General features: G+C 34.5%; 3 protein-coding genes across 12 annotated transcripts; 2 read left to right on the top strand and 1 right to left on the bottom strand.

Moving 5' to 3' along the window:
• Nucleotides 1-451: 451 nt before the first annotated feature.
• Vps51 (vacuolar protein sorting 51) lies at nucleotides 452-4,056 on the bottom strand. Its single transcript, XM_089632452.1, has one exon. It carries the CDS (start codon nucleotides 3,911-3,913, stop codon nucleotides 1,745-1,747), a length of 2,169 nt encoding a protein of 722 aa, XP_089488578.1. The 5' UTR covers nucleotides 3,914-4,056; the 3' UTR covers nucleotides 452-1,744.
• Nucleotides 4,057-4,684: 628 nt separating this feature from the next.
• Nucleotides 4,685-6,728, top strand: PIG-F (phosphatidylinositol glycan anchor biosynthesis class F). Its single transcript, XM_089632843.1, has one exon. The coding sequence runs from the start codon at nucleotides 4,844-4,846 to the stop codon at nucleotides 5,540-5,542; it is 699 nt and encodes a 232-aa protein (XP_089488969.1). The 5' UTR covers nucleotides 4,685-4,843; the 3' UTR covers nucleotides 5,543-6,728.
• A 3,656-nt stretch (nucleotides 6,729-10,384) lies between these two features.
• Nucleotides 10,385-25,584, top strand: Had1 (beta Hydroxy acid dehydrogenase 1). Of its 10 annotated transcripts, none has more exons than XM_089632459.1 (7): nucleotides 10,385-10,501; nucleotides 15,327-15,493; nucleotides 16,194-16,381; nucleotides 19,911-20,101; nucleotides 20,584-20,759; nucleotides 21,813-21,977; nucleotides 25,235-25,584. In XM_089632459.1, exons 2-7 carry the CDS (start codon nucleotides 15,450-15,452, stop codon nucleotides 25,419-25,421), a joined length of 951 nt encoding a protein of 316 aa, XP_089488585.1. In that variant the 5' UTR covers nucleotides 10,385-10,501; nucleotides 15,327-15,449; the 3' UTR covers nucleotides 25,422-25,584. The 10 variants fall into 10 exon arrangements, with proteins under 10 accessions (XP_089488585.1, XP_089488593.1, XP_089488586.1 ...); XM_089632467.1 differs by having other exon boundaries at nucleotides 10,483-10,501; nucleotides 15,399-15,493; XM_089632460.1 differs by lacking the exon at nucleotides 10,385-10,501 and adding an exon at nucleotides 10,664-10,789.
• Nucleotides 25,585-25,748: the final 164 nt, after the last annotated feature.

Raw genomic sequence — 25,748 nt, 5'->3', positions numbered from 1 at the left:
GTTTGTTTTTGGGGTGTTATGCCGTGTTGCGCAAACTCCTTCTTTAGCCGACGTTTCGGACAGCGTTGCAGTGTCCATCATCAGGGCAGATCCGGTAGATCCGAAGATGTGTAAATTTTGGTTGTCGAGTTTGTGCTTATTTATTTGTGGCCTGGGCCCGTCCAAGTGCGAAATGCCAACGGAAGTGGCGACATCTTGTGGCGAATTCTGAAAGCACAGTATTTATGATAGCCTGGGGCCCATCCAAGTGCGAAATGCCAACGGAAGTGGCGCCATCTTGTGGTGAATTCTAGAATTAGAAAACCGATTGACAGCGGTTAGAGTAGATGTACCCAGTATCAAGGTATAAATGCAACGCTGTCCGAAACGTCGGCTAAAGAAGGAGTTAGCGCAACACGGCATAACACCCCAAAAACAAAAAAAAAAAAAAAAAAAAACTTTTATAACATTATTTTAATCAAAAATAAAAGATCAACGGAATGTTTATACTTCAGCCAGAACCATTGAGATTTCCAGGTGTTTGTTCCAGTATAACGTAATAATAATTGTTGCCTTTATTTGTTATTATAAATCAAAAGTATCACAAATATTGTTCACATAATTATTTATAAGATTGTATTATAATGGAAACTTGTAATTATTATTGTAGGAAATGTGATTTTCTGTGATAAAATTATATTAATTTGTAAACAAAAATGTTACTTCAACAGGCAATGAGAGCTAAATAAAAGATGTTATAAATTTTAACATTGTTATTATGTACTTATGTATATATCTATTAAACTAATAATGATTTAATTGAGTTGCAGAGTTACACGAAAAACTGCTTGGAACACCTTGAATATAAAAAGAATAATACCTCTTATGCTATCAATATCAAAACTATTGTACATTATTTAGTGAAAAATATGGGTTTTGCATCTCCACGACTCAAGATATCAATTATGAATTCCTAAAAGGTCAATTACATTTTTAACCTAAATTATAAATAGAAGAATAAAGTTTATAAAATATGAATGCAATACATACAAGTTGCAATTATTTAACCCACTGCCCCCTGCCTGGTGGTGGTCATTCTTTACTAACCCCATCCCTTATCGGGTTCGACCAACGTTGTAGAATTTAACCCACTGCCCCCCGCCCAGTGTACAGTGTGAGGTGGTGGTCATTCTTTACTAACCCCATATTTTATCGGGTTCGACCAACGTTGTAGAATTTAACCCATTGCCCCCTGCCCAGTGTACAGTGTGAGGTGGTGGTCATTCTTTACTAACCCCATCCCTTATCGGGTTCGACCAACGTTGTAGAATTTAACCCATTGCCCCCTGCCCAGTGTACAGTGTGAGGTGGTGGTCATTCTTTACTAACCCCATCCCTTATCGGGTTCGACCAACGTTGTAGAATTTAACCCACTGCCCCCTGCCCAGTGTACAGTGTGAGGTGGTGGTCATTCTTTACTAACCCCATCCCTTATCGGGTTCGACCAACGTTGTAGAATTTAACCCACTGCCCCCCGCCCAGTGTACAGTGTGAGGTGGTGGTCATTCTTTACTAACCCCATCTCTTATCGGGTTCGACCAACGTTGTAGTATTTTAAAAATACGGGCATATCTAAAGAACATATTACTTTTGCTTCCATAACATGATAAATTTATGCTTCAAGGTGTATTCACTCGTCAAAGTCCAAAAGTCTAATTCAACACTTAAATAAACTTAATAAGGAATGACGAAGTAATCGCTTTCTTTAACCCCTCTCACAAATGATATCCACAACACTCGGCTCCATCAGCTGTGGGTCAACGCACCTATTAATAACAGAACCCAACACTTCATCTAAAAGAATGTGAACCAGATTTTCATCCTGAACGAACCTCCAAAGGTATAACTGAAGGTAATGTATGTCCACTTGCATCTGTTGCAAGCCATAACGGCTGTAGGTACGCAGTCTCACGCATTCCAAGAAAGTTTTCAGGCTTATCTTTACAATTCCACTCATAATGGAAACTTTATTGGCTTCTACAGGGCTGAATATTTCAATCTTTTCGGAAAATAGTTTATTTATATTGGAAGCGAGGCTGGAATCTAGAACCCCGTTGGACCAGTTGGATCGGTAGGGTAGTCTGGAAGCTGTAAGGCTGTGGGTGCGCCGACTTGAGTCACTGGACTGCCTCGTAACGCCTCCTGACTCATATAGTTGTTGGGCATCCTGCTCTGCTGCCCCTAAAGCCTCCAAGACTCTCCGAGCCACTGCACGCACTCCTCTAGGTTCCAGAACTCGCACCCATTCCCTGGACAATACGGAAACTCTCAGCATCTGTGAAACTTGCAGCCCCACACGGCTGACGTAGCAGTCCAGCAATACTTGTGCTCCGTCTCCTGTACACTTGCAAAGAGAAGTCTCCAACTTTTCTGAAAAGCGAACAGTCTCTCCTAAGAAACTAGCCTTGTCTAGTAGTGATTCAGCCTGCATCAAGAGCCCGTGGATTCCAGAACTTTGGAGTTCATAGCACAGTTTAGAAAGGATAAGAAGTAACTGGGCTGGAGTGTTATTGCTTGCGGACTGCTGAGTACAGAAACTGTTTACCACCGCCACCAAATCAGTCAAAGTGTCTTTGATAAAGTTAGTACAAGCTTCAATGACACTGAAGACGCAGGTAGGTTTAAAGCTGAATGACAGGCCACTCTGTAAGAATATCATTAGGTCCTGTAGAGAAGCTTGTACTTTTTCTATTATGAAAACTTGCAATGAACTGAGCATCTCCTTAAGGTCCATATTTCCTTTACTCGCGAGACCTTGTCTAATACTGACTAGGCGTTCCCAAAACTGACCTTTGATGTATTCAAAGTGATTGTGTCCCTTGGCAGATATAACCGATATAACAATGTTTGTAGCTTCATTGGCATAGTCATTGCCTTGGATGTGATGGTTCATGGCTTGTAGTCTTCGATAAAATTTGTCCAGCCCTCTGACTAGAACTTCTGTTCCACTCTGATTAGTGTTTGTTTCAAACTGAATCTTAGCCAGATCCAGATATTTGCTCATGATCTTGTCGGTGAAATCATTTAGAAGGCCGACTGTGTTTTCGTTCAATTCAGACTGTAGAAACATTTCACCATAAGAAGTTACGACTATACCCAAGTCAGCCAGAAGTCCCGTGTTGCCCTTCTCCACCCATTCCAGCAGATCGGAGCACGTGCCAGAATCCTTCAAATTTTCTAAATGATTTAAGAGTCTCGGTTCTGAAGAACACAAGAACTTTTCGTTTAAGGCCTCTTCCGATCCTTGAAGTCTTACAAGAAGACATACACTTTCAGCAAGCTGGGCGGCTGATGTCGAATGAGAAGTCAATCTCTCTTTAAGTCTTACTATTAATTCTCCAACTATTTCTTCACATTCCCTTTGTATTCCTTGGAAAGAGGGCTGACTGCCGTAACGTTCCAAGACTCTTTGAGCATGAAGGTATTCATTCACTGCTTCGGCATATAATCCTTTATTGAGGTACTCGTTTAATTGCGATGGAAGTAAAAACAAAAACTGTAATCGTCGAAGCAGTTGCCTCGTTCCACAAAGACGTCCAACTGTGGTTCTACTGTCTTTCAGGGACTCAGAAATAGACTCACTGAATGTTGTTATACTGTCCATGTTCTCACTCAATTGTTCCATTTCAGTTTGCATGTTCTTGAAATCACTTCTCATTTTCCTGACCGTGTCTGTGGCCGATATAAATTTGTTGTAGTTTTCATAAACCAGGGTCTGCATCTCAGAATGCAAGTATTGACTTTCTCGAATAATTTCACACTCTTTGTCCATTATAGTTTTAAGATTACCGTCTTTGAGAAGATCCGAAAGATAAGCTTCAGAATTGAAGTTATTTGTATCAATATTGAGTGAATCATCATTGAAGTTTGCCATTTTGCTGCTTTATACTATATTACAGTATGACATACAACTGTTAAAATGGATCATGTACAAATCTTTCTTAAATAACAGATTAGGTCTTACTGACGTTTATGATTTTTCTAAAATAACCATGTTTTCGTTTTAACTTTGTGCCACCCACCTGCACCCACCATGAATAAATCACTGACAGCTTTTTGACGTTTCGAATTGGTTGTGCAGCGATTAGCGATGGCACGAGACGTCAGTGGCGATTGGTGGCGATGGGCAAAATATTATGATAATCGAAGCACCAACAAATAAACCCGATTCGAAACAATGAAAAACCTTTTCAATACAGATGGGCACAATCGATGATTTACTCGATCTTTTTGACAATCGAAATGTTTCGATTGATTGTCATGGTTAGATTTAATCGATATAAAAGCAGTCACGTCATTGGTCCGAATATCGGACTCGGATTGCTTTACAAACGAAATTTTCTTCCCACTGTTGCATTGTGTTACGTACTACCTAATATGATTTGATATGCATTTGGGATTGCGCAATTATTGTTTGGTAATTGTATTATGTTAGGTATTAGATATGAGCTGTTTAATTATGATATTATCTAGCAACCAAAGAAGCTACGAGTATGTAAAACGCAACCTCTGTCCACAGCTACTGTTCCCGCTGAACTCCGAGCGATTAAATCGATTCATTTGATGTTTCGATCCTGCCCTTCACTACAAACTTTCCTCATACAAAAAGCCCATCGATCTAGTCTAGTGAGTTGTATATCTATGGTCAAAAGCCGTCTGATAGTGAGTGTGAGTGGCTTATTTATGATCGCGCCCGATTTAACCAGACTAAAGCGGCTAAACTTAACTAAATAATTTGCATGGCCGATTAGGCAAACTGTGATTCTATTTCATAGAGTAGATAGTATCACAAATCAACGATAAAATGTTTCGCCGACAGGAAAACACTTCAGTGAAAATAGTGACATTTTGTAGTACATTGACATGTATTTACATTCCATCCATAATATTCGTGCTATATTATACAAATAACATTTACCGCCTCGGAAAATATTCATCAGGCTATTTATTATTGGCCCTTTTGCTGGCAGAATTGTTTAAAATCGGCTTTGCGATAGCGCAACCGGACGCTTCAACTTTGAAAGATGCCAAGCACGTGAAGTCCAAGAAAGTCATAAAGATAAGATCAAGAGATGTCTTCAAGGCCCTTATTATGTTACCATGTTGTGTGGCTATTTATTTCGTTTTGATAATTCTGTTTGGAGCGCCACTAACAACTGAGCATGAAGAAACATTTATGTTATCTTTACTGTTGACGGTTCTGACTGTTTTCCCATCATGCTTTCAATATGGGGTTGACGCAACTATCACCCTCTTGACTGGATTGAAGTGGTACAGCGCAGACAAGATGACGCAGATGCTACAGCAGAATATTTTACTCACAATCTTCGGGACGTGGTGCGGGGGAATAGTGATCCCTCTGGACTGGGACAGACCATGGCAAGTGTGGCCCATCCCCTGTTGCCTGGGTGCCATCATCGGTTACTTATTTGCACACGCCTTCACTTTGATCAAACTAATTCCATTTATTGCAAAGAGAATCGCAAAGAGAAATCGCTTTTAAGGTTGAGTATTCTAAATGTAAGTGCTCAATGAATTCTCAGTAATTTGTTACTGAATGATTCAGATTCTTAAATGCATTGAGTAACATTTGGTTTGTTAAAAGTGTATAAAATTTTGAAACTGATTTGTTCTAAATGACAACACATTATTCTTTTTTCGAAATTTTGTTCACATAATAGAAAACCACACGAGAAACAAATTTATTGCCATAACTGGGATTTGATCTCAGAGATCTTCCGCTAATAATTATTATATTTGGATGATTTGTATAGCGCCGTTTTTGTACAAAATCACCTCAAGGGGCTGTACAAATATATAATACATTTTTACAATGATCTATCTTACTTGATCTATTACTAACTATAGACTAGTCAAACTATTAATTTACAAACAATTTAGAACAGATTGCATCCGCCGGTTCGTCGATCACTAATACAAAGCTATATGTACAATGCATTTGATTGATGAACGCGATGCTAGAATGTACATATGTTATTATTCTTATTTATTTATATTTTGTACAGGCAGATAACATATAGTACCATACTTACCTGGTAAGTCACACCACAGCTATCCAGACAGCAGACCCTAACCGTCTTACTCATTAGATTCTAACACACGGTTTAAGGTTGGTGTGGAAAAGCCGGCCTTGACCCTGGTTTAAGACCGTTTTAACCAAACAAACGCCATGTTGATGACTTAACTTTCTGACTGTTCTGACCTTACGCGCTACGTAATATTTACACCATGTTTATGAGTAAGGGGGTCCGTAAACCAATGTGTGTTGATTTTTTTTTAAATTAACAATTCTCTGGAGTGCAAATCTTAATTGCGGTAATAAACTTATACTATTGATTTATTATCATGGCACTCTAGGTATTTTAAATCTTGCCCTGTAATCATTTTAAATTTTATTCATGCATTTAAGTAAAGAATTATTTTCAAGTAAAGAATTTTTTTACCTAAAGATAATACAAGATAAATTATGACTATCCCACAATACACTTTCATACATAATTTGTTTTACTGATTAAGTTTTCGTACATTTTCTCAAACACAACATTGTAGAAAAAAACTATGTAATTAATTGTTAGATCATTTTTGTTCATAAAGTATTAATTGTAAATAGAATTAGATATAATGTTAGTCTTAGAAATCCAAAAAATATTTCTTTCTGATCTTGAATTAAAAAAACTGTTAATTCTCAAAATATACTGTTTTTCATTAATAAATGTTAAATGCTTTAGAATATTGATTATCTTCTTGATGGTCAGCGCTAAATTTTCGTTACATGCCTGCTGATTCCATTTTTGTAATAACTTTTTTTACAAAATTATGTTTATGTACTGTTTTTACCAGATAATGTGTTTATAAAAACAGTATATAATCTACCATATTATGTAGTTTCCCCAGAATAGCTAGTTACATTCAGAGAAATGATTTGTTAAACATATACCTGAGTATACGCTGGCGTTCAGAAAGTTAACCCCTACAGCTTTTGAAGTTTTGCAATGTACTTCTCAGAGAGCACTCGTTGCAGATTATGCGGAAAATATTTTTACATTACATTCAATTCCAGATTAATTCACTGTTTTATTTTAAAATACTTTATTTTTTTTAAAGCATTCGTGTGACTCACATAAGACAGATATTAGTTGACAAATCGACATGAAATTAAAAATATTAAAATTTGAAGGCAAACGTAGATAAAGTTGCTTACCCGATGGTTTTTATCGTGTAAACCAGTAAACTGTAAATACCACATTACGTGAAACAAAAAAAACATATTTAATTAGCCAAAGCTATTATAAAAGTTATTGTCACTTCACTTTTTCGTTTTATATAAAAATATTTATTAATAAATTTGCAAACATTGACAAATATTTTTCAATTTCTAAATGTTGTGTCTTAGAATTATTTCAAATTTTTTGGGAGCTTCTATGGTAAACTTTTGTACTCAAACGAAAGCATGTTTGTTTTCTTTCTTTCTAACATTTAATATATATCTCACCATAATACAAAATGAGATATCATAACTTTTACGAAACCAAATCAGGCTGGGAGATATATCTCCCAAAATGACTCTACGGGTGTTTGTTGTCTGTGCAGAACATTTCCTAAAATTGCCCAAGGGGTTAATATTTTTTATTTATTTATTTTGAAAAGATACGTTGCATTATATGGAAGGAAGCTTTTGACTGTCCAACTAGGAAGGTTTCCCTTTTAAGGACAGTAAAATTAACAGGTTTCAAATTATCAGCCAAGTACACAATTACATTACATAATACATAATTGTAACACAATTACATAATAGTAACACTATCTTGTTGAATAATATGACAAGCAAATTGAGTAGGTAATACACTAATCATAATAAATTGTGCTAAAAGTAAGACTAGCAATTGTGATTAAAGTAAGACGGTACAAACGATCTGCATAATTTTGGATGTTTTGTTTTTTATTTAATGAGATCTCCGTACATTCCTGTACGGAAGAGAGGAGTATGAGGGGAATATATGATGCCAAAGTCAATGGTAAGAAATCGGGGATGCTTGCGAAAGATATTGCATAATCAAGTGAATCAAAGAATATTCCAGTTAAGTCGGGTCATGTGACAAAGTAAGTAGTTTGATGTTGACATTTTAATGAAAAAAAATAATTCCAATGGCAGGGGATATGGAGAGCTCGAAGCAGATAGCGGTCATTTGGATGCAGGGCTGGCCCTGTGCAGGCGCAATTGGAGCAGTCTGCTACGGACGCCAAGGAGCCAAGGCACTGATAACAACTAATACAGTACAGAGATTTTTAATGGACCCAGGCGCCGTTTGACTCAGGGCCGGCCCTGTTTGCTTGATAATACGGCTATGTGATACAGTTTAAGAGATATTGTTTTAAAAATTTCTAGTCATATTACACAATAAAAAATCAAATCGCAATCAATAAAATGATTATTTATGACTTTTCCCGATTTTTTATGGTTTACTTTTAAGGATATGTTAAATTTTAGATTTTATAGGGTGGGTTGGGTATTTAGAGAAATTATGAGGTTTGCTACTCCTAATAATATACAGGGTGCAGCAAAACAGACAGTGCTGTTTAAAAGGGCCAGTATATCCCGTGTGGTGGGGGTAGGAACCTGGGAGGGGTATCATTGGGTCGTGCCGATTTCAGTCATTAACAACTAGATATACCTGTCAAGACGTGCAAAAATGCGGCCGAAAACTTCAAAAACCGAGGTGAAGTCTGGTGAAGCCATGGAACTACTTTGGGTGAAGCCATGGTTAAGCGTATATAAGATTCTTTCCTAATTAGTATTTGTTCTTAGGTATTGCGCGTCTTGCATATACATCCGTGGGCAGAGGATATCTATAGGCATCTCGCTTACTCACCTACATAAGAAGAGTGTTTCCCTAGTATTCAAATACTAGGGAAACCCTCTTCCTATAGAACTATGTACTAGGATATGATACTGAATTTAGAACCAAAAGTCTCGATACTATTTCTCGCTTACTCGCCCACATAAGAGTGTTTCCCTAATCCAAATACTTGGAACACCCATAAAGTTTTTGACGTTCGAAGTACTTCAAATATTTTAATACTAACTAGTTAATATACGTTTAATACTAACTAAGTATTATACGTTTTGACTATGCATATTCTGAAACCGGACGAAACTCGACACAAGGTATGAGGTGCCTACGTCCTACATCACATTCATCTTTATTTGGGAGATTCTCAAATGTTCAAATATCGCACAGACTAGGGTTATTGTAAATTTTTGAGTGCTTAATAATAGCAAAGTCACAGGGACAGGCACTATTAATATCGACCATCTCTACCTTTGACTGCAGTCAGTGATGGTATCGGTATCTCTAAGGAGAAGTCCCCAGATCTGGGAGATTTTGAATTTCAAAATAATAACAGTTGGATTATTTGTATAGCGCCGTTTTCGTGAGAAAATCACATCAGGGGAGCTTGAAAGTTAGTTGAAAAGTTTACTGAAAAAAGTAAGAAATCTGGGGCATTGTCAGGATGAGTATTTTGTGTAATTTCTGGAATTTTTCAGTGGCCATCTGTGAGAGATGCGAAGAAACAGTTTGTCTGGAATGGTTGTGTTTATGAAATCTATCTGGCTATGACTCGGTATATCAGTATGTTTAGTAAAGGTATCACCAGGCTTATCTTTCCAGGGCTCCTACCAGAGATCAACTTGATGGACTTAAATCCTTTTGCATAGCGAACATAAAATGGGCCGGTATTATCAGTTTCCTTTTATGCTTGGCTTGAGAGATATTTACGTCTGTCAATTTGTTCTCTAATAGGAGTCATAGGCCCCTTCAGAATTTTTTGTAATGGTATTACTTGCCAGGGCTCATACCAGGGAGTAACTCGACAGAAGTAAATATCTCTCATAGTGAGGATAGGTACATAACTGACTGATATACGGGGCCATAGCAAGATATGTAAGCCTAGTGAAACCATTACTAAAAAATACCGGCTGTAACTTTACTGAGTGTCATTATTTTCCTTTGCTCCTCGATCGGCAGCTGTTTACCTGTTTTAACCCCGTATTTTGCACTTTTGCCAGGTTGAAGTACCGAAATCTGGAGAGTTATTGTGGGGAATCACATTTCGGAATTCTATTTAGATATTTATTTTGTGGGGAATTATTCCCCCCCCCCATGGATTTGAAAAAAATATTCTGGAGAATCCAATACTGAGTGAGCAATGCCCCAAACAAATCCATTCTGAAATTCAACTGATTTTCGTACCTAATCTACCAATATTTTTAACCCAAATCTACCGATTTTCTTTTTCGCGGTATGGCATCACTGGCAGCAGTGGTAAATGTCAAAACTGTCAAAATAAAAATATATTTACGTCGAATTCAAATGACTTATGTTAATTACTTGTATCATGTACTTATAATATATGATATCAAACTCATTTCATATTACTGGTATACAATATGTTCCGCTTCTAAAACATTTATTTTTTATATTAACTTTGATTTATGTATTCCTGACATCCGTTTATTTATGCTGACATCTATGCTCTGTGCATTCAATGATTCAATCGTTGTATTATCGAATCTAACAAAGAAACAAATTGAATTGATTAAAAAGCATTTCTGAACTCTAACGGGCTTCTACATAAACATAAATTATTATTTAGTGACGTGTCTGTACGCGTCACTTATTTCCCTCGAGTGTTATTTATTATGTTTATCAGTTTAGTATTCTGATAGGTAATCAAAAATTTGGACTAGAACAGAAATGGTGATATTTTTATGTGGTTAGGTATTCCAATTGACTGATATTTTTATAGTATTTGATATATTTAATGGATTCTGAATTCTTTTACGTCAGGCTTATGACCTAGATTTGAAATAGTTTTATGTGGCAGGAACAATCTGTCATGGTTGTACAAAACATTGGTGGTTTTATGGTTTATTATTCCGTTTGCCTTTGTTGCTCTTCTTGTTTATTCATCCGTTTATTCTTCTGAAATTGACTGAATAAAAACTTTAATATATTTTGTTTATAAAATCTTAAAAAGTTTTAAAGAGTTTATGGTAAAATTTCAATACACCACTTTCAACATGTCCAAATTATCGAAATAACACTTTGTTTCATCGTATTTAGTACAAGAAACAAGTATTTACATCGAAGGAGATGGAAAAAGGAGTTTCTTAGCTTGGGTTATTTAAATAATTTGTGCGCATTTAGATTGATGTGGAACCTTTCTGCAAATATGAGTACTAACAAGATCATATATGCAGTGGCGTAGCTAGGTAACCAAGGGCCCTGGGGCAAATTAAAAAATGGGGCCCCACTGCTATGTAAACTGATTAGGTTTTATCAAATAAAAATATGAAATATACAAACACTTTAAAAATGCTAAGCTACTTAAGCTCTTTTTTGTGCACTGCAGACTGCAGGGCAGGTAATAAAAATATTAAACAGTAACAACATAAATTACAATTAATACTTGGTGTAGGTTTGATAAAGGTCGGGCCCACCAACTGACTAAATAACAATTATATTTACATTTTTTTCCTAGCTTTAGTTTTCGCAAAAGTATCAATGACTTCGTTTAAATCCAGGCTTGATGCGGTTTTGTTTTCAATTGCTATTAGCGATAAATGTCGGAGTCGAGTTTGGCCCATCTTATTTCTTAAATAATTTTTTATTATTTTTTAAATGACCTTTCAGCTGCTGGAGAAGTGACAGGAATTGAAAAGAATAATAACATTAGCACTCCATATTTGCTCATTATTTCCTTACATAATTGGTGAACAGTCCATGCTTGAGTTAGTTGAGGTAAAACTAGATGGTAAATATTAATAAATTGAAGTAAAAAACTAGGGCCTATTATATCTGAATATTTTCTTTGGAATTCGTCACACTTTTTTAATAAAGTTGCTTCATCAACATGTAATAAAAATGTTGGTGTTAGAAAATCGAATATATGACAGACTGCACTCATACCAATAAAACGTGTATCTAATTGAGATATTACTGTGTACTGTGTACTTCTAGTACATTATTGAAAATCTCAATTTTTAAATATTTTTTCTCGGTTTGGAAATCGGTGATCAGCGGCTAATTCATCAAAATGTTTTTTAACTTTTCTTTGCCTTTTTTCTTGAAAATGGGTATCAATACCATATTTTCTTGCAGTTTCACTGGCTTTGCAATTGAATAATTCCAAATCATTTCTATAAATTTGTAACTATGCTTTGGTCTCTGCTAAAACTGCCTCGCCCAAATTGATGTCGCATTTTTGTAAAGTTTTGGATGCATAATTGATGTCGTTCAATACACTGTGCATGAATTCGCAAAGCAACACGAACTTGAAATTTAGCATTTTTGTTTTAATACTCTCTGCTTCACTACGCTCATCTTTATTAGGACTCTTTAGAACTATTTCTGATAATGCTTTGATAATATCAAAATAACCAATTTTTATTGCATATATCGTATTGACCCTACTGGACCATCTAGTCGGATTTAGTTTTTAAATATAGAGGTCTGTGGTTCCTCCAAACCCTCCGCTCTTATGTGTGTCATGCAAACATCATCCACGTTCACATGATCGGCGGCGGAGGTATCTCCAACTGAAATAATTGTCGAATCTTCTTCAGTAGGCTTCTCAACCAACACTGCAGTTACCACATTATTTGAGTCACTATCAATAGAAATATTTTGGCCAGATGTACTTGCAGAAGGCTGACTGAAAAACTTGTCAATTTTGGGCAATTTTTGTTTTGTTATTCTCTTTCTTGGCGTTGTTTGCGTTTAAATGCACCACTGGGTTTCTTCTTTTATCCATATTTTAATACGCTACAAGTGTCGTTGGGAAATGACCATAAATGAACCTACACCGAAATGACGGACATATCAATATCCGTCAAATTAACAACACTGCCAACCTACAGAAAGAATTTAGGGGAATTCCCTAGGCATTACTTTTGAATTTCTCTCAACTGAGTTGTCATGATTAAAGTGGGGTTGCAAGATGCAACCTGTCATATTTATTTTGAAAATGGGAGAAATTTCCAAAAGTTCAGTTCGATCGAGATTTCTGGTAAGGATTCGAGGGCCCCCTGAGCTTGAGGGCCCCGGGGCACTGCCCCGCGTAGCCCCTAGGTAGCTACGCCGCTGCATATATGGCGTCAAATACTGAAAATTTTAAGCGTTGAAAAAAATTTGGACGAAATAGTTATTTCTTATAGTAAGTTAATAAAAAAATAATTTGTGAGTACGAAGTAAGCGGAGTATGGAAAATTTACTGAACTTACTATTTCTAAGAAATAACCAAGTGACATTAAAAAGTTACAATTTTTTAACAAAACTCACCTCAGTTCTTTCAGCCGGCCAAATTTTCTGGCAATATAAATATTAGTCCAAGCAACAGTTAAGCTCTGTTCTTATGATAATAATTATTACTTTTCCCAAACAATACCTGATTGTTTTGTAATGTTTTTGGTTTAAATATGCCTGCCTTTTTATATTAATCAGTTTGAAACAGGATAGTTTTTTCAGATTCTCGGAAATATACTTTTTATTTATTTATTTGGTTCAAATCACCAAATGTAAAAAAAGTGAAACTGAAAATTACACAATGGAAAAAACATAATAACGAAAGTTTAACCTTGTGATGAAATATTACCTATAAACCTCGGCAGTCTTTAGAAACCTACTGATTTAGAGAACTTATATTTACTATTGAATATATTGATAGAGATTAGGTTTTCTATATTTATTAGTCTTGATATTTGCTTTTCTATCCAACTGTTTGATCAACAACTATTTTTCACATTTCACTCTTGAATTATAAGTATTGGGACTAATATATTTATATTTACATCTTTTTTTTTTTCATATTTGCATTGGTGAAAATTTTGGTGTATTTTTCACTTGCTGTGCTAGGAACATTCCTATATTATGGTGGATAATCTATTGTACTAGTTCAATGGATACACATAAACTTGTTTTTACCAGATTGTATGGCTGTAATTGAATTGTTTCATCGACTGTTGCATGTAAACCCATCTTCTAGGTAGTTCTTCCATCTTATCTTTGACTTTTCAAACCATTATCTTTGAAAGTTTTTCCTCACTTCATCATGTAATGTGAGATCATCTGTTGGGGGGTTCCTGGTGAGACATCCTTAAAGGCTGATTCAGGAATGGGTTAGTTAGGACTGATCCTTGTTATGATCCAACCTATGCTGTAGGCTGTACCATATTGGTTCCTGGGGTTGCTAGGTTCACTAAATTAAAATCAAAAATTTTTGACTAACAAGCAAGTTGGTGCAAATAATTGAGAAAGTCCAAGAACCTCGACTCCTTAGGTTCAGCAAAGGCAGCTAAGTAACATAAGTTAAGAGAGGCCAGAAACTGCAAAAGGAAATGCCTCACAACTACCAACCGCCAAGACTGACCAAAAAGGAGGAGAAATAATGTCCAACCTAACCTCAAATAAAAGGGATAAAACTGCAGCCAAAACAGAACATTTATTTATAATTTTTGTTACAAAATATTTCTCATAACAAAATATTTATTCAATATAGGAGTATTATGTAGGTGATAGGTGTTATTTCATAAATAGGCAGTAAATATGATGCTATCATCATCGCTTTATGTATACAGCTTATCAATTATAAATATACATACACAGTTTTATCTTTGATACTTAACCCTCTCATGCCGAATGCCAGTTGTCATGCTGTCTATCATCCAATATTATAATTGTTTACTATAGGTCCAATGTTAAATTACGTATGATAAATCCACATTCAGATTTAGCTTTCTTTCTTCTCCGTTTCTTTATGTTCAGCTTTGGACATAGGACTCACTTAAATGTATTTAGTTTTTATGATAAAACTGCCAATAGGTAGCTCGTACTTTGGTGGCTAAGTAAAGGCTATATTAATCTTCTCTCAACTTCTCTGGTCAAGTTTTCTTTCCTGTTCTTAAAACATGAACAAAAAGTAAAATTATTTAGTTTTAATTTTCTACAGCTACTACACTATACATACATAATTATGGGTGTATTTCACCATCCTCTTGATAGCTTATCCATAAGATAACATATATTTACATTTCAGAACTCGAATTTGCCTATATATCGGAATTTAGCCGAGTTTTCTACCTAATGCGAGTATTTATTTGTTTATTTATTAATTTGCATTATCCATGGATAAGATATCAAGAGAATGGTGAAATACCCCATCGGAATTTTAAAATATTTTTTTATTATTGGTGTGTTTTTTTCAAGTGTTTGAAAATACGTCAGTTAAAGGGTTGAAACAATTAAATTACGTAATTGTTTGTGATTTCATTTAACCAGTTATAAATACAAGAGCACAGTTGATTTACAAACAGAAGAGTCAAATGAACCATGGCGTCCAAAACTCAGCGTGAAAAGATTGGCATCATTGGCAGGTAATTAAATCATTATCAATAATTAGATTATTAAATAATACAGATTCTTTGTTACTTAATTTGGTTACTTAGGATTTCATAAATAATAAGCATATTAAAATACGCAGTTTTGTGATTATCAACATTTAAGATTATAAGAAAGTTTAAAAATCTCAATCCATTAATTTTTTCTCAAGAATGGCAAATTTTAATAATTACCTTAAAGTTTCAAATAGTTTAAGTATAATAATAATATTAAAATTTAAATTATATTTATGCATTTTATACCTCTGGAAATTCTTGCAGCAGTGACAAGAATTTTTTCCCGTCAACAAACCGTTCATGCGCTGCTGGCAATGGAATTTTGTCCTATCTGGAATTGTTTGATATGCAATTTAAACCTGTATGCCATGATAAAGTGCATACAATTTTTTAACAGAATCGCTTGCACTTAAGAGTTCATTTTTGATTTCCCTAAAAAGGGTATTCTGGTCCAAAGGTTAACGTAGTTATTTTTAATAGTCCAACAAAACGTTGCCAATTATTATTATGTTGTGGTTTAGTATGGTATTATTGCTATTAAAGAGCGGATAAAACTGAAGTTATATCAATATTATTTATTAAAAAACGCAATTTAATTCTTGTGTCGGTATGCATTCACAGTAAAATTGTGTGGAGAAAATTTAAAAATGAAGTTATTTTATGTTTTTTTTTTTTTCAGTGGGTTAATTGGCCGTTCATGGTCTATGCTCTTTGCATCGGTGGGATACCAAATAGTTATTTTTGACATCTTACCCGAGCAAATTGAGTCTGCCCTTAAAGATATCCGTCAGCAGCTGACCTCTCTCCAGGAAAAGGGGCTGCTAAGAGGAAAACTGAATGCTGATGAGCAGTTTAGTTGTATTAAAGGTAAGACACTGATATTCACATTACATATATCAGGCAAAGTCTTATTAGTACTACTTGCCTACGATCGGCGTAATGCTTTCTTTTACACTCTGATGAATTAATAGACTGAAGATGTATTACTGAGACAATGCGAGTGATTTCACTGACCTAGGTCCAATACTATATACTTTAGCAGAACATTCATATACCGTTTGACCAGTCAGTGGCTGAGTTGGCATCGCATCTGGTTTCCACCCAGGCGTTGTGAGTTCAAATACTCGGCTGGCTAAATCCTCCATCCCAACACAGGCAACATTTTCCGCTTACTGTGATGGCAGTAGGAGATTTTGAAATATTGTCAGGTTATTCGTAACTCGGATGTGTTTGTATTTCTTAAAAAAGTATATGTATACTTATTTCATTCATACACACATATTCTTTGAATGGGTATCTTTTCGCAAGCGGTTATATTTTTTGTATGTATACAATTATAAGTATACAAATAATACATGTTCACGGTGTATTATAAAGTAAAATCACAATATCGGATTTTGATAGGGTTTTCACTACCATTTAGAGAATTTCTTCCGGAAGATTTACATATACATTTACATTAATTCGAAAAAATTCCCCAATTCCTCGTATATGTGCACAATATAATACAAAATTTTACAGCATTGACATTTTTGGTAATAACCTAAAGAAATATCGATATGAAGTAATGCGTACGATCAATTATTAATATGAGAGTATGGAATGTATTGGCAGCATCTCCTATCCTCTTCCTATTTTCCTCTTCCTCTCCCCTTCCTTTAACACCAAATTAATTTTAAGATACTAAAACTTCATTTCTAATGAACTTTAACATAAGAAACTTCTGTGGCTTGACTTCAGTTAACTTGTATATTTATATCTATCATTGTATATTATATAAAAGCTGTTTGTTTCTCACAAAATAAATAAATAAATATAGAGGAAAGTCGAGAAATGCCGGGCATACGTCAGCTAGTTACCACTGTTATCTTTATTTGATACAGTAACTTGTATTTTTAACATTAGGTATTTGATAATGTGGGCCTCATTAAGAGCTTTACCAGTGTCAATAGATTGACATCATTTAGTATCGTTTTTGACCCTTTAAAAATGAATCTCTCATTTCTGCAGTGTCATTGAAATATGATAATATGAAATATGCTCCTAGTCATTTGATACCTTCAATTATATTATTACATCAATGTTGCTATCACTGCGTTAGTTTGGCGAAAGATAAAAGTTAATTTAAGTCAAGTGCACTTGACTTCTTTAATGTGTTTATTTGTAATTTCATTAGATTTATTTTATATTTCATAGGCAATCAGTATCTATACTTAGTGTGACCCTATTTTTTTGATTTAAAATAAAACAATTACCGCGTAAACACCACTTTTATTTTTTATAATAATAATAATAGTTTATTCCAGAATGTATGCAGGGGTATATATTTTGAAATAACAAAAAAAAAAGAAATCAGATAAATAAATTAGACAAAATTACAATAGAATAAGGACATAAAATAAAAACAGCGAAACAAAGTTTTCTTTTAAACGCGGAAAAGAAGTGAAAAATGTTAAACACAAAAATGTATTCAAGCAGCTGTTTATGGAGGATATTTGACCGTCTCCCGTCTCCAGAGAGCCATTGAAGGGGACTCTAACAAGGCAACCATGGCAGTGATGATTGTATTATTTGATTGGCTTAGCTGCGCCATAAGCTTCCCATGTGGTGGCGGAGAAGTGCTCTGAAAGAGCGCACTCCAGGAAAATTTCCGTAGCGCAGCAGTATCTCGGTAGGCGGAATAGTCGGCAATTAGCATTATTGTAATTGACTTTTAGCTTGCGCCATTGGGATGCAGTGTAATCTACGCACAGTTCGGACGTGTATAGCGAAGTGTAGAATGCGTTGAATGGTATCCCTTTGACGTTTGTACTGTAAAAGTGAAAACGCCTTGACAGCATACTTGCTCTAATGGATATCGCTCTTTCATTGTCTTTCCATATCGTTGATGTTTTTAGGTCGTCTGTGATAATATGTCCCAGGTATTTTACGTTACGACTAACATCCATTTTCCTTCCGTCTAGCCATACTGAGGGTGTTTGCATGAGTTTGTTTTACATTTAAAAACCATAACGATTGATTTGGACGTATTATATATAAGGTTATGATATTTTGCAAAAGCTTCACATATTTTAGTGCAATAAGTGACGGTGCTAGAAGAACCATATCATCTGCGTAATTAATATTATTTATTATTCCTTGAATATGGCAACCAATTTTTGTGTTATTAAGCCTTCGAATTAGTTAATCAGTGTATACACTGAAGAGTGCTGGAGACATGCTACCTCCTTGCCGCATGCCACTTTTCAAATAAAATGCCACATTCTTGCAGCGTGTGCCAAATTGAAATTTACTCAATGCCGACCAGGTTTCGCTACAACTATAGCTTCTTCCGGGCAGTACAATAATCTACTAAAATCTAAAATCTACAAGTATGTAACATGTGTTACCAATATATTAAGCTTTTACTTAGGGTACCTCTCCTACTCCTACTAGGAGCACCTAGTAGGAGTAGGTGGTGGATTGGAAAGAGAATGCTCTTTGACAGTAGGGAACAACTAAAGTATTTGACTTTTAATACTAGAGTTACATTAATAGCAAAGTCATCAATAGCCAAATCAACCTAAATAAAAGTCCGATTTAAATTATAATATCACATCACATGTATTGATTCACATGAACAAATATTTTCTATATAATAAAAAACTTTCTACAATAATAAAAAAAAAAAAATATATATATTTTCTATCCTAGAAGGGGAAATTGTTAGAGATGACAAATGAAAATCTTGGGATTTTTTTAATGGCGTCCCAGTTAACGACTCTCGACAGTTGTCGATGAATATATCAAAGTTTCATTCGTCGCTTATAGACAAACCTGTGCAATTTCTGTGGAAAGTTTAGTGGGATTCACAAACAGATTTTCTGCTTTGTAGTTAAGATCTATAACGCATGTACTACATATTATATTTTCTTACCACTTAAATACAGTGAAACACGCTTAAGAAGTTTTCATGCTAAAGAAGTATGGTTTTTCCGGTCCCTTGAAGACTGAATTTGAAAATGGCCCAATTTATCCCACATACAAAGTTTTCCCGCTTAGCTCTTGGCGTGCCGACGCAACATTTTCGCCACCCGTCAGTTGAATCTATTTTCGTAATAACTTTCTAGTTTTTTGCAAACTGATTTTTTGTAAATTGTACTGCCTTACCAGATAATGTTTATATATATTTATAAAAATATCATAGTTGTTACTGCTACCCATACCAATGTTCCCCCAGAAATAGCTCAGAGAAATGATTTTTTGTGCATATTGGATACAGTGGCACACAAGAGTTTTTTTTCCAGCCCCTTGGAAAACTACACTAATGATTTTACCACAGCAATATTTTGTTACGGAATGTTCTTGAATGGTAATAATTATTATGACGATGCTATTTAATCATATATGGTTTTAGGATCGTTGAGTCTTGCTGATGCTGTCAAGGATGCACTTCTTGTCCAAGAATGTGTGCCTGAGAACCTTGAACTGAAAAAAAAGCTATACACAGACTTGGATGCCATAGTTAACAATACAACCATCCTATCAAGCTCCACAAGCACCTTCGTTCCTTCATTATTCTCTGAACACATGAAACACAGGACTCAGGTATGAATTATTTAAAAATAAATTCTATGTGCAGTGAAACCCACTTATAAGGTACCCATGTAAGAAGTTTTCATGCTTTAAAAGTTTTGTTTTTTTGGTCCTTTAAAGACTGAACTTTAAAAAGGGCCTAATTTATTCCACATAATGCAGGTATAAGGTTAAAAAAAACCTTATAAGAATGTTTCATTGTATCTAGTTGTCACCAGAAAATATGTTTTTGGAGTAAGTACTGTAAAAATCTTATTATTTTACTATATGCATACAAATTGTTATCTCAACAGTGAAAATTTAAACCTTGTTTTGGGGTGTTTCAAACAGTAATTTGATAGGATAAAAAAAACTTATTTCACATGTAACAAGAACCTAATGCCAGCATTTTTGTACCATGTAATATCCAGCTTCATTTTTTGGTAACACATATTCTTTCAGATAAACATGGGGTTTAATTTGAAGAATTCATTGAATTTTTGTTAACTTTATAGGTTATTGTGTCCCACCCGGTGAACCCCCCGTACTACGTTCCCCTGGTGGAAGTGGTTCCCTCCCCATGGACAAAACCCGAAGTCGCTCTGAAGACCAGGGAACTGATGGAAGAAATAGGCCAAGCCCCAGTATCCTTGTCCAAGGAATTGCCAGGATTTGTCCTAAATCGTATCCAGTAAGTTAAATTAAAGCTGTTAATACGCGTTAGCAGTATACATTGGGTACTGTTCGAAGGTCTAACTACTTAACCCTGCCAAAGATCGAGTACTTTCAACTTCGACGAATATGGCGGCTCATCGATCTAAGATCACAAGATCCAGTTGGTCCTGGTCATCCCGGGCCATGTAAAATGATCGATCGAACAAGTTCTACTGTTATTTTTATCAAAAAATTCTTATTATTGTTTATTTATTATGTAAATTCTTATGCTTGTTATGTATGCTTTAAGATATTATTTATAGCATTGTTCATAGTGAAAAAATTTCATTTTATTTTAATTAATGTTCATTTATTTTTATTTTAATCATGTTCAATGATGTGATTCTTTTCAAAAACGGTGCTATAAAAATGATTCAAATATTACGATTAAACATGTAGCTGGACTGTGAACTAAAGTTTTGAATATTGAACATGGTAATATTATTTACATAATATATATTTATACATGTATCAGAATTTAAATCTTCTGTTAGTTGATTTAGATTTATTCTATTCGCATTTTACATACATGTTATAACGACGACGAAGAAACAATGCCGCATAAGTGACATACAATCTAAAAATCATTTTTTTTATGAAATTTGATAGAGAAGCAAACTCCGCCTATTGTCTGTAGACTTAATTCATAATACTACCATTAGATATCACGCACAGCCTCAAATAGGCAATACCAGACAACCGACATTGGTTAAATTTTGAATGAAATACAATTGTCCCACTACAACATAGTTTTGACATGACATGGAAACTCCTCCAAAGTTTTTTGTCTCTCCTGCACAATTAGATTTTGGCTTTTGGGCGGTATTGTATATTCGTCGATGATAAGTATTACACAGCATAAAGATAAGCTTATTTCTTCCAACAACCCACATTTGTTTAGGGATAGAACTTAATTATGTTTTCAATTGTCAATTTTGTCTGTTGATATGGTGGAGCCACCTTCCATTTACTGAAAATGAATCTATTTGGAGAATTTTGGTGCTAATATTGAAGTGTTTGCTTTCTTTAGGTATGCAATTCTAAATGAGGTGTGGAGACTGGTGACCGACAAGGTGTTGGACGTGAAGGACATGGACAAGGTGATGTCGGAAGGATTGGGAATGCGATACGCTTTCCTTGGTCCACTCGAGACGGCCCATTTAAATGCAGAGGGTATGCAGAGCTACTTAGACAGGTCGGTTTCATAAATTATTCATGTTATTTGTTGGGAAACGAATATTGCATAAATTTATATGCAAATGTCAGGAATATTCTCTCGGTAGTCCACATTTTAAGTGTTTGGACGATTTTATAATTCCTATGGCTACGAAACGGCACAAACAAAACATAAAATTACATTCTTTATCACAATAATGCTGCGGCTCTTTTTTTACATTCTAAATAACAGTGTGTAAAACAGAGCTATTGAAAATGAGACAAACAAAGTACTTGCCGTAGCTGTAGGAATTATAAAAGTGCCCATTCTGTATAAAATGTTGAAGTTTGGCAGAAAAATATCTTTGAAGAAATATCACCACCTACTTGGTAATTTACCAGAAATAAGTTTACTGATGAGTGCTGACAAATTAATCCTGACTGAAAACAGACAAAAATTGACTGTGGCTTACCGTGCAAAAGTATTAAAAAAACATTGCTGTACAAGTCACCTGTCTTTAGAAAAATCGATAATGATATTTAATTTGATTGAGTGCCAATTAATTATAATATTAACTGCAAACCAGAAGTATTGTAAATGTGAATGACGTGTTAATAGTACTTCAATGTCACACAATTAATGAGATTGAATCTAAGATAAACAAGTAACATTTTCCAGAGAAAAACAAGCCTATCTGAACACTTAGGATTTTTTAAGTGAAGCGAGAATGATTTTGCAAACAAAGTTATCTTGTGCAAACACGTACCACTTTTCATGATAAACTACAATAATGTATTCACTCTTCAGTTATTGTTATCTATATATAAGTACTAGCTGAAGTCCCAGGCGTTGTCCGAGCTTTAGTTTTCAATATTTATTTATCAACATATGTTACCAAACCTCTAAAACTACCTATTTGTAAGGTTTGTCTAATTCAGGAGGTATTTCACCATCCTCTCGATAAGCACTATCCATAGGATAGTGTATTATTTTCGATTTATTTATTTATATAGTCCTAGTTTACCTTCGGAACCTATGAATATATACTCATATGTGTATCAGATAAGTTAGCTGAGTTTTCTACCAATTGAAATATTTATTTATTATAATGGAGAGTTATCGAGAGGATTGTGAGATACCCGCTTTATCAACACCCAGAAATAATAATATTTGTACATGTTTACGAACAATATATTTTCGACCTAAATGTGAATGTTTCAATTCATTTTTATAAATCAAAATAAATCAAATTTAATAATGTAATTGTGATGTATTAAGTTCTGCAAGTTTTTGTATTATTGTGACAGCTGTTTCAAAATCAAATCAAAATGTGGTTAGGCACACGTAGATCATCTCTGTAAATATGAATGGTATCTTGAAAATCAAGTCGAATCATTAATTGCATCTTAAAATAACAAAATGGTGTTTTATAATAAAATTGCACCCAAGTTCATGGTACCTTTTCTTTCTTTATACAAGATTAAGGACGGGTTGTTTCGGAGAATTTGAACAATTCATCAAATTTCAACATTAATTTTCAAGTTCTGTGAAAGATATTTTCAAGTTCTGTCAAGCAACTAGCCTATAATAATATAATAACAGAACTTCAATAAAACTTTCGCAGAACCCGAAAACGAACGTTGAAATTTGATGAATTGTTCAAATTCTCCGAAACAACCCTTACTAAAAGTTGAGATTTTGACAAATTCATTGTGAACGCAGAAAGAATGCAAGATTGTGTCCATAATAAACATGGCGGTGTTATCATATCATATATCTATTCAAAACAAAACCAAGTGTATTCTTTCTGATAAAAAGCAGGAGTCAATTGAAGAGATGGATGCAATAACAACTTATCCCGCCATGCTACGTGTCGGTAAGCAATCAACACAAATCGAATTCTGCAAGACCCTGCGCAAAAAAGTTCTACACTGAACTGTGCTGCAGACCGTTACCTCAATATAGAGAACTTAATTTTTTGCGCAGGGCTTGCAGCATTCGGTTTATGTCGATTGTTTACCGACCTGTGGGATAAACGTGCACCAGCTGTTTTTGCTCCCTTCGCCTTTTTGGTATCTCCAATCCCTTCTTTATCTGCTGTTTAGATATATTACTTTTGTAGGTTTTACACAGATGGAGCATGCAAAGTTTGAACACTAGTTATAAATTACAAGTGAATATTAAGCATTTCATAATACTGTCAACTCGGGTTGTGTGATCACACATCTGCCCTGATGATGAACACTGTAACGTTGTCCGAAACGTTGGCTAAAGAAGAAGTTAGCGCAACACGGCATAACACCCCAAAAAAAAGAATAAAAATACTTTTGGCTGTGAAAATCTTAAATCATATTTAGAATTAATTTGTATTACCTTATTTATATTATAAAACCATAGAAGTACTTGTTGATTATATTCATTTGTTCATATTAAATTCATTTGTGCTTGTTTTTGTTATATGAGGCTTATACTGCTTCTTACATATTTATATTTATACAATTCTGTAATTTAACCAACTTGTCATTTATTGTTAATTTATCATCAACATTATACATACTGGTTTACCATTGTACCATGTTATTGCAAAAATGTTGTCATTATGTACCTGCTGACAAACTACATAAGTAGTTTAGCAGGTTTGAATGTTAATAAAAAAAATAAAAATAAAATTATTCAATGTTTTTACATGAATATTATATAGAAATCTCTTTGTAAAGGTTCTAACTATATGTACATAATTATCGAATCGTAATGCAAGTCTTTTTTTAAATTTATTTTCGTGCCTTTCGTTTACATCGGTATTTCAACAAAAGGATAGTATATTATTTGTTAGTGAAATAATTCAATTCCTGGAATGAGTGTTTTTATGACTGAAATTCGATCCGAATCTCTTTCTCTGTTCCGCACCCACTAAACTCCTATGTGCAAGCGAGCGAGAGATGTCGGTCGTAGTTAAAGAAAGCAGGTATGAGTAAATACAGATAGGCGGACCGTAATAAACATATTACAGGGTTAATTGAGTTGCATTTCAAATAATTTTCGATTTTGGTTTAGTACTTTTATAGCTTGGGTATGCTGAGTTACTACGTAAAATTTTTTATTAAAATATTTCGATTATTTTCAAAGATATAGCGATTTAAAACAAATTAGAGAAATTCACGCATGGACCTTTATTTTCTCCCGGAGTCAGCTCAGCGCCTGCGTATAAAATACGCATGAGCTGCCACTGGTGATGGGATAGATTGATTTAAAAAGGTCAGTATTGTCAAAGTTCAATATGTACAATTGTGTTTCAGGTATGCTAAAACAATGTACGCAGTCAGTGAGACTATGGGCGAAACTCCTAGAATGGATGCCAAGGGATGTGAGGTCATATGTCAGCAGCTAAATGAGATGTGTCCCATAGACAAGCTTCAGGATCGCAGGGCCTGGAGAGATGCCTGCCTCACTAAACTGTCCGTTTTAAAAAAAGAAATGAATTAATGTTAATAATCAGTGTTTTCAAGTTATTTACTTATTATTGATACTTCATGTTTTAACCTGTTAATTAACACTACCTGTGAATAAGGCAGCTCCTAAATATATAATGTTTTGTAATTTTTACATTTGTTATTGTCTTGCAATAAAATTATACAACTGCTTGAAATTATTATTTTTTGATTGTATTAAACCCAATGCCATTACAAAGCATACGTTGTAGAGATCTCAAAGTGACAAATAAATATATGGTAATAGGATATGTTCGCTTTTTTTTTATATTTAAAAAAAATCACGATAATGAAGGTATGTACCTTTTTTTATGTCAATGAA

Source organism: Hesperophylax consimilis, chromosome 6 (assembly GCF_061612785.1).
Source record: "Hesperophylax consimilis isolate HC1 chromosome 6, BYU_Hcon_1.0, whole genome shotgun sequence".
In the NCBI taxonomy this organism is placed as follows: domain Eukaryota; kingdom Metazoa; phylum Arthropoda; class Insecta; order Trichoptera; family Limnephilidae; genus Hesperophylax; species Hesperophylax consimilis.
Note: the sequence above shows the minus strand (reverse complement) of the source record. Positions and strands in the feature narration are given on the sequence as shown.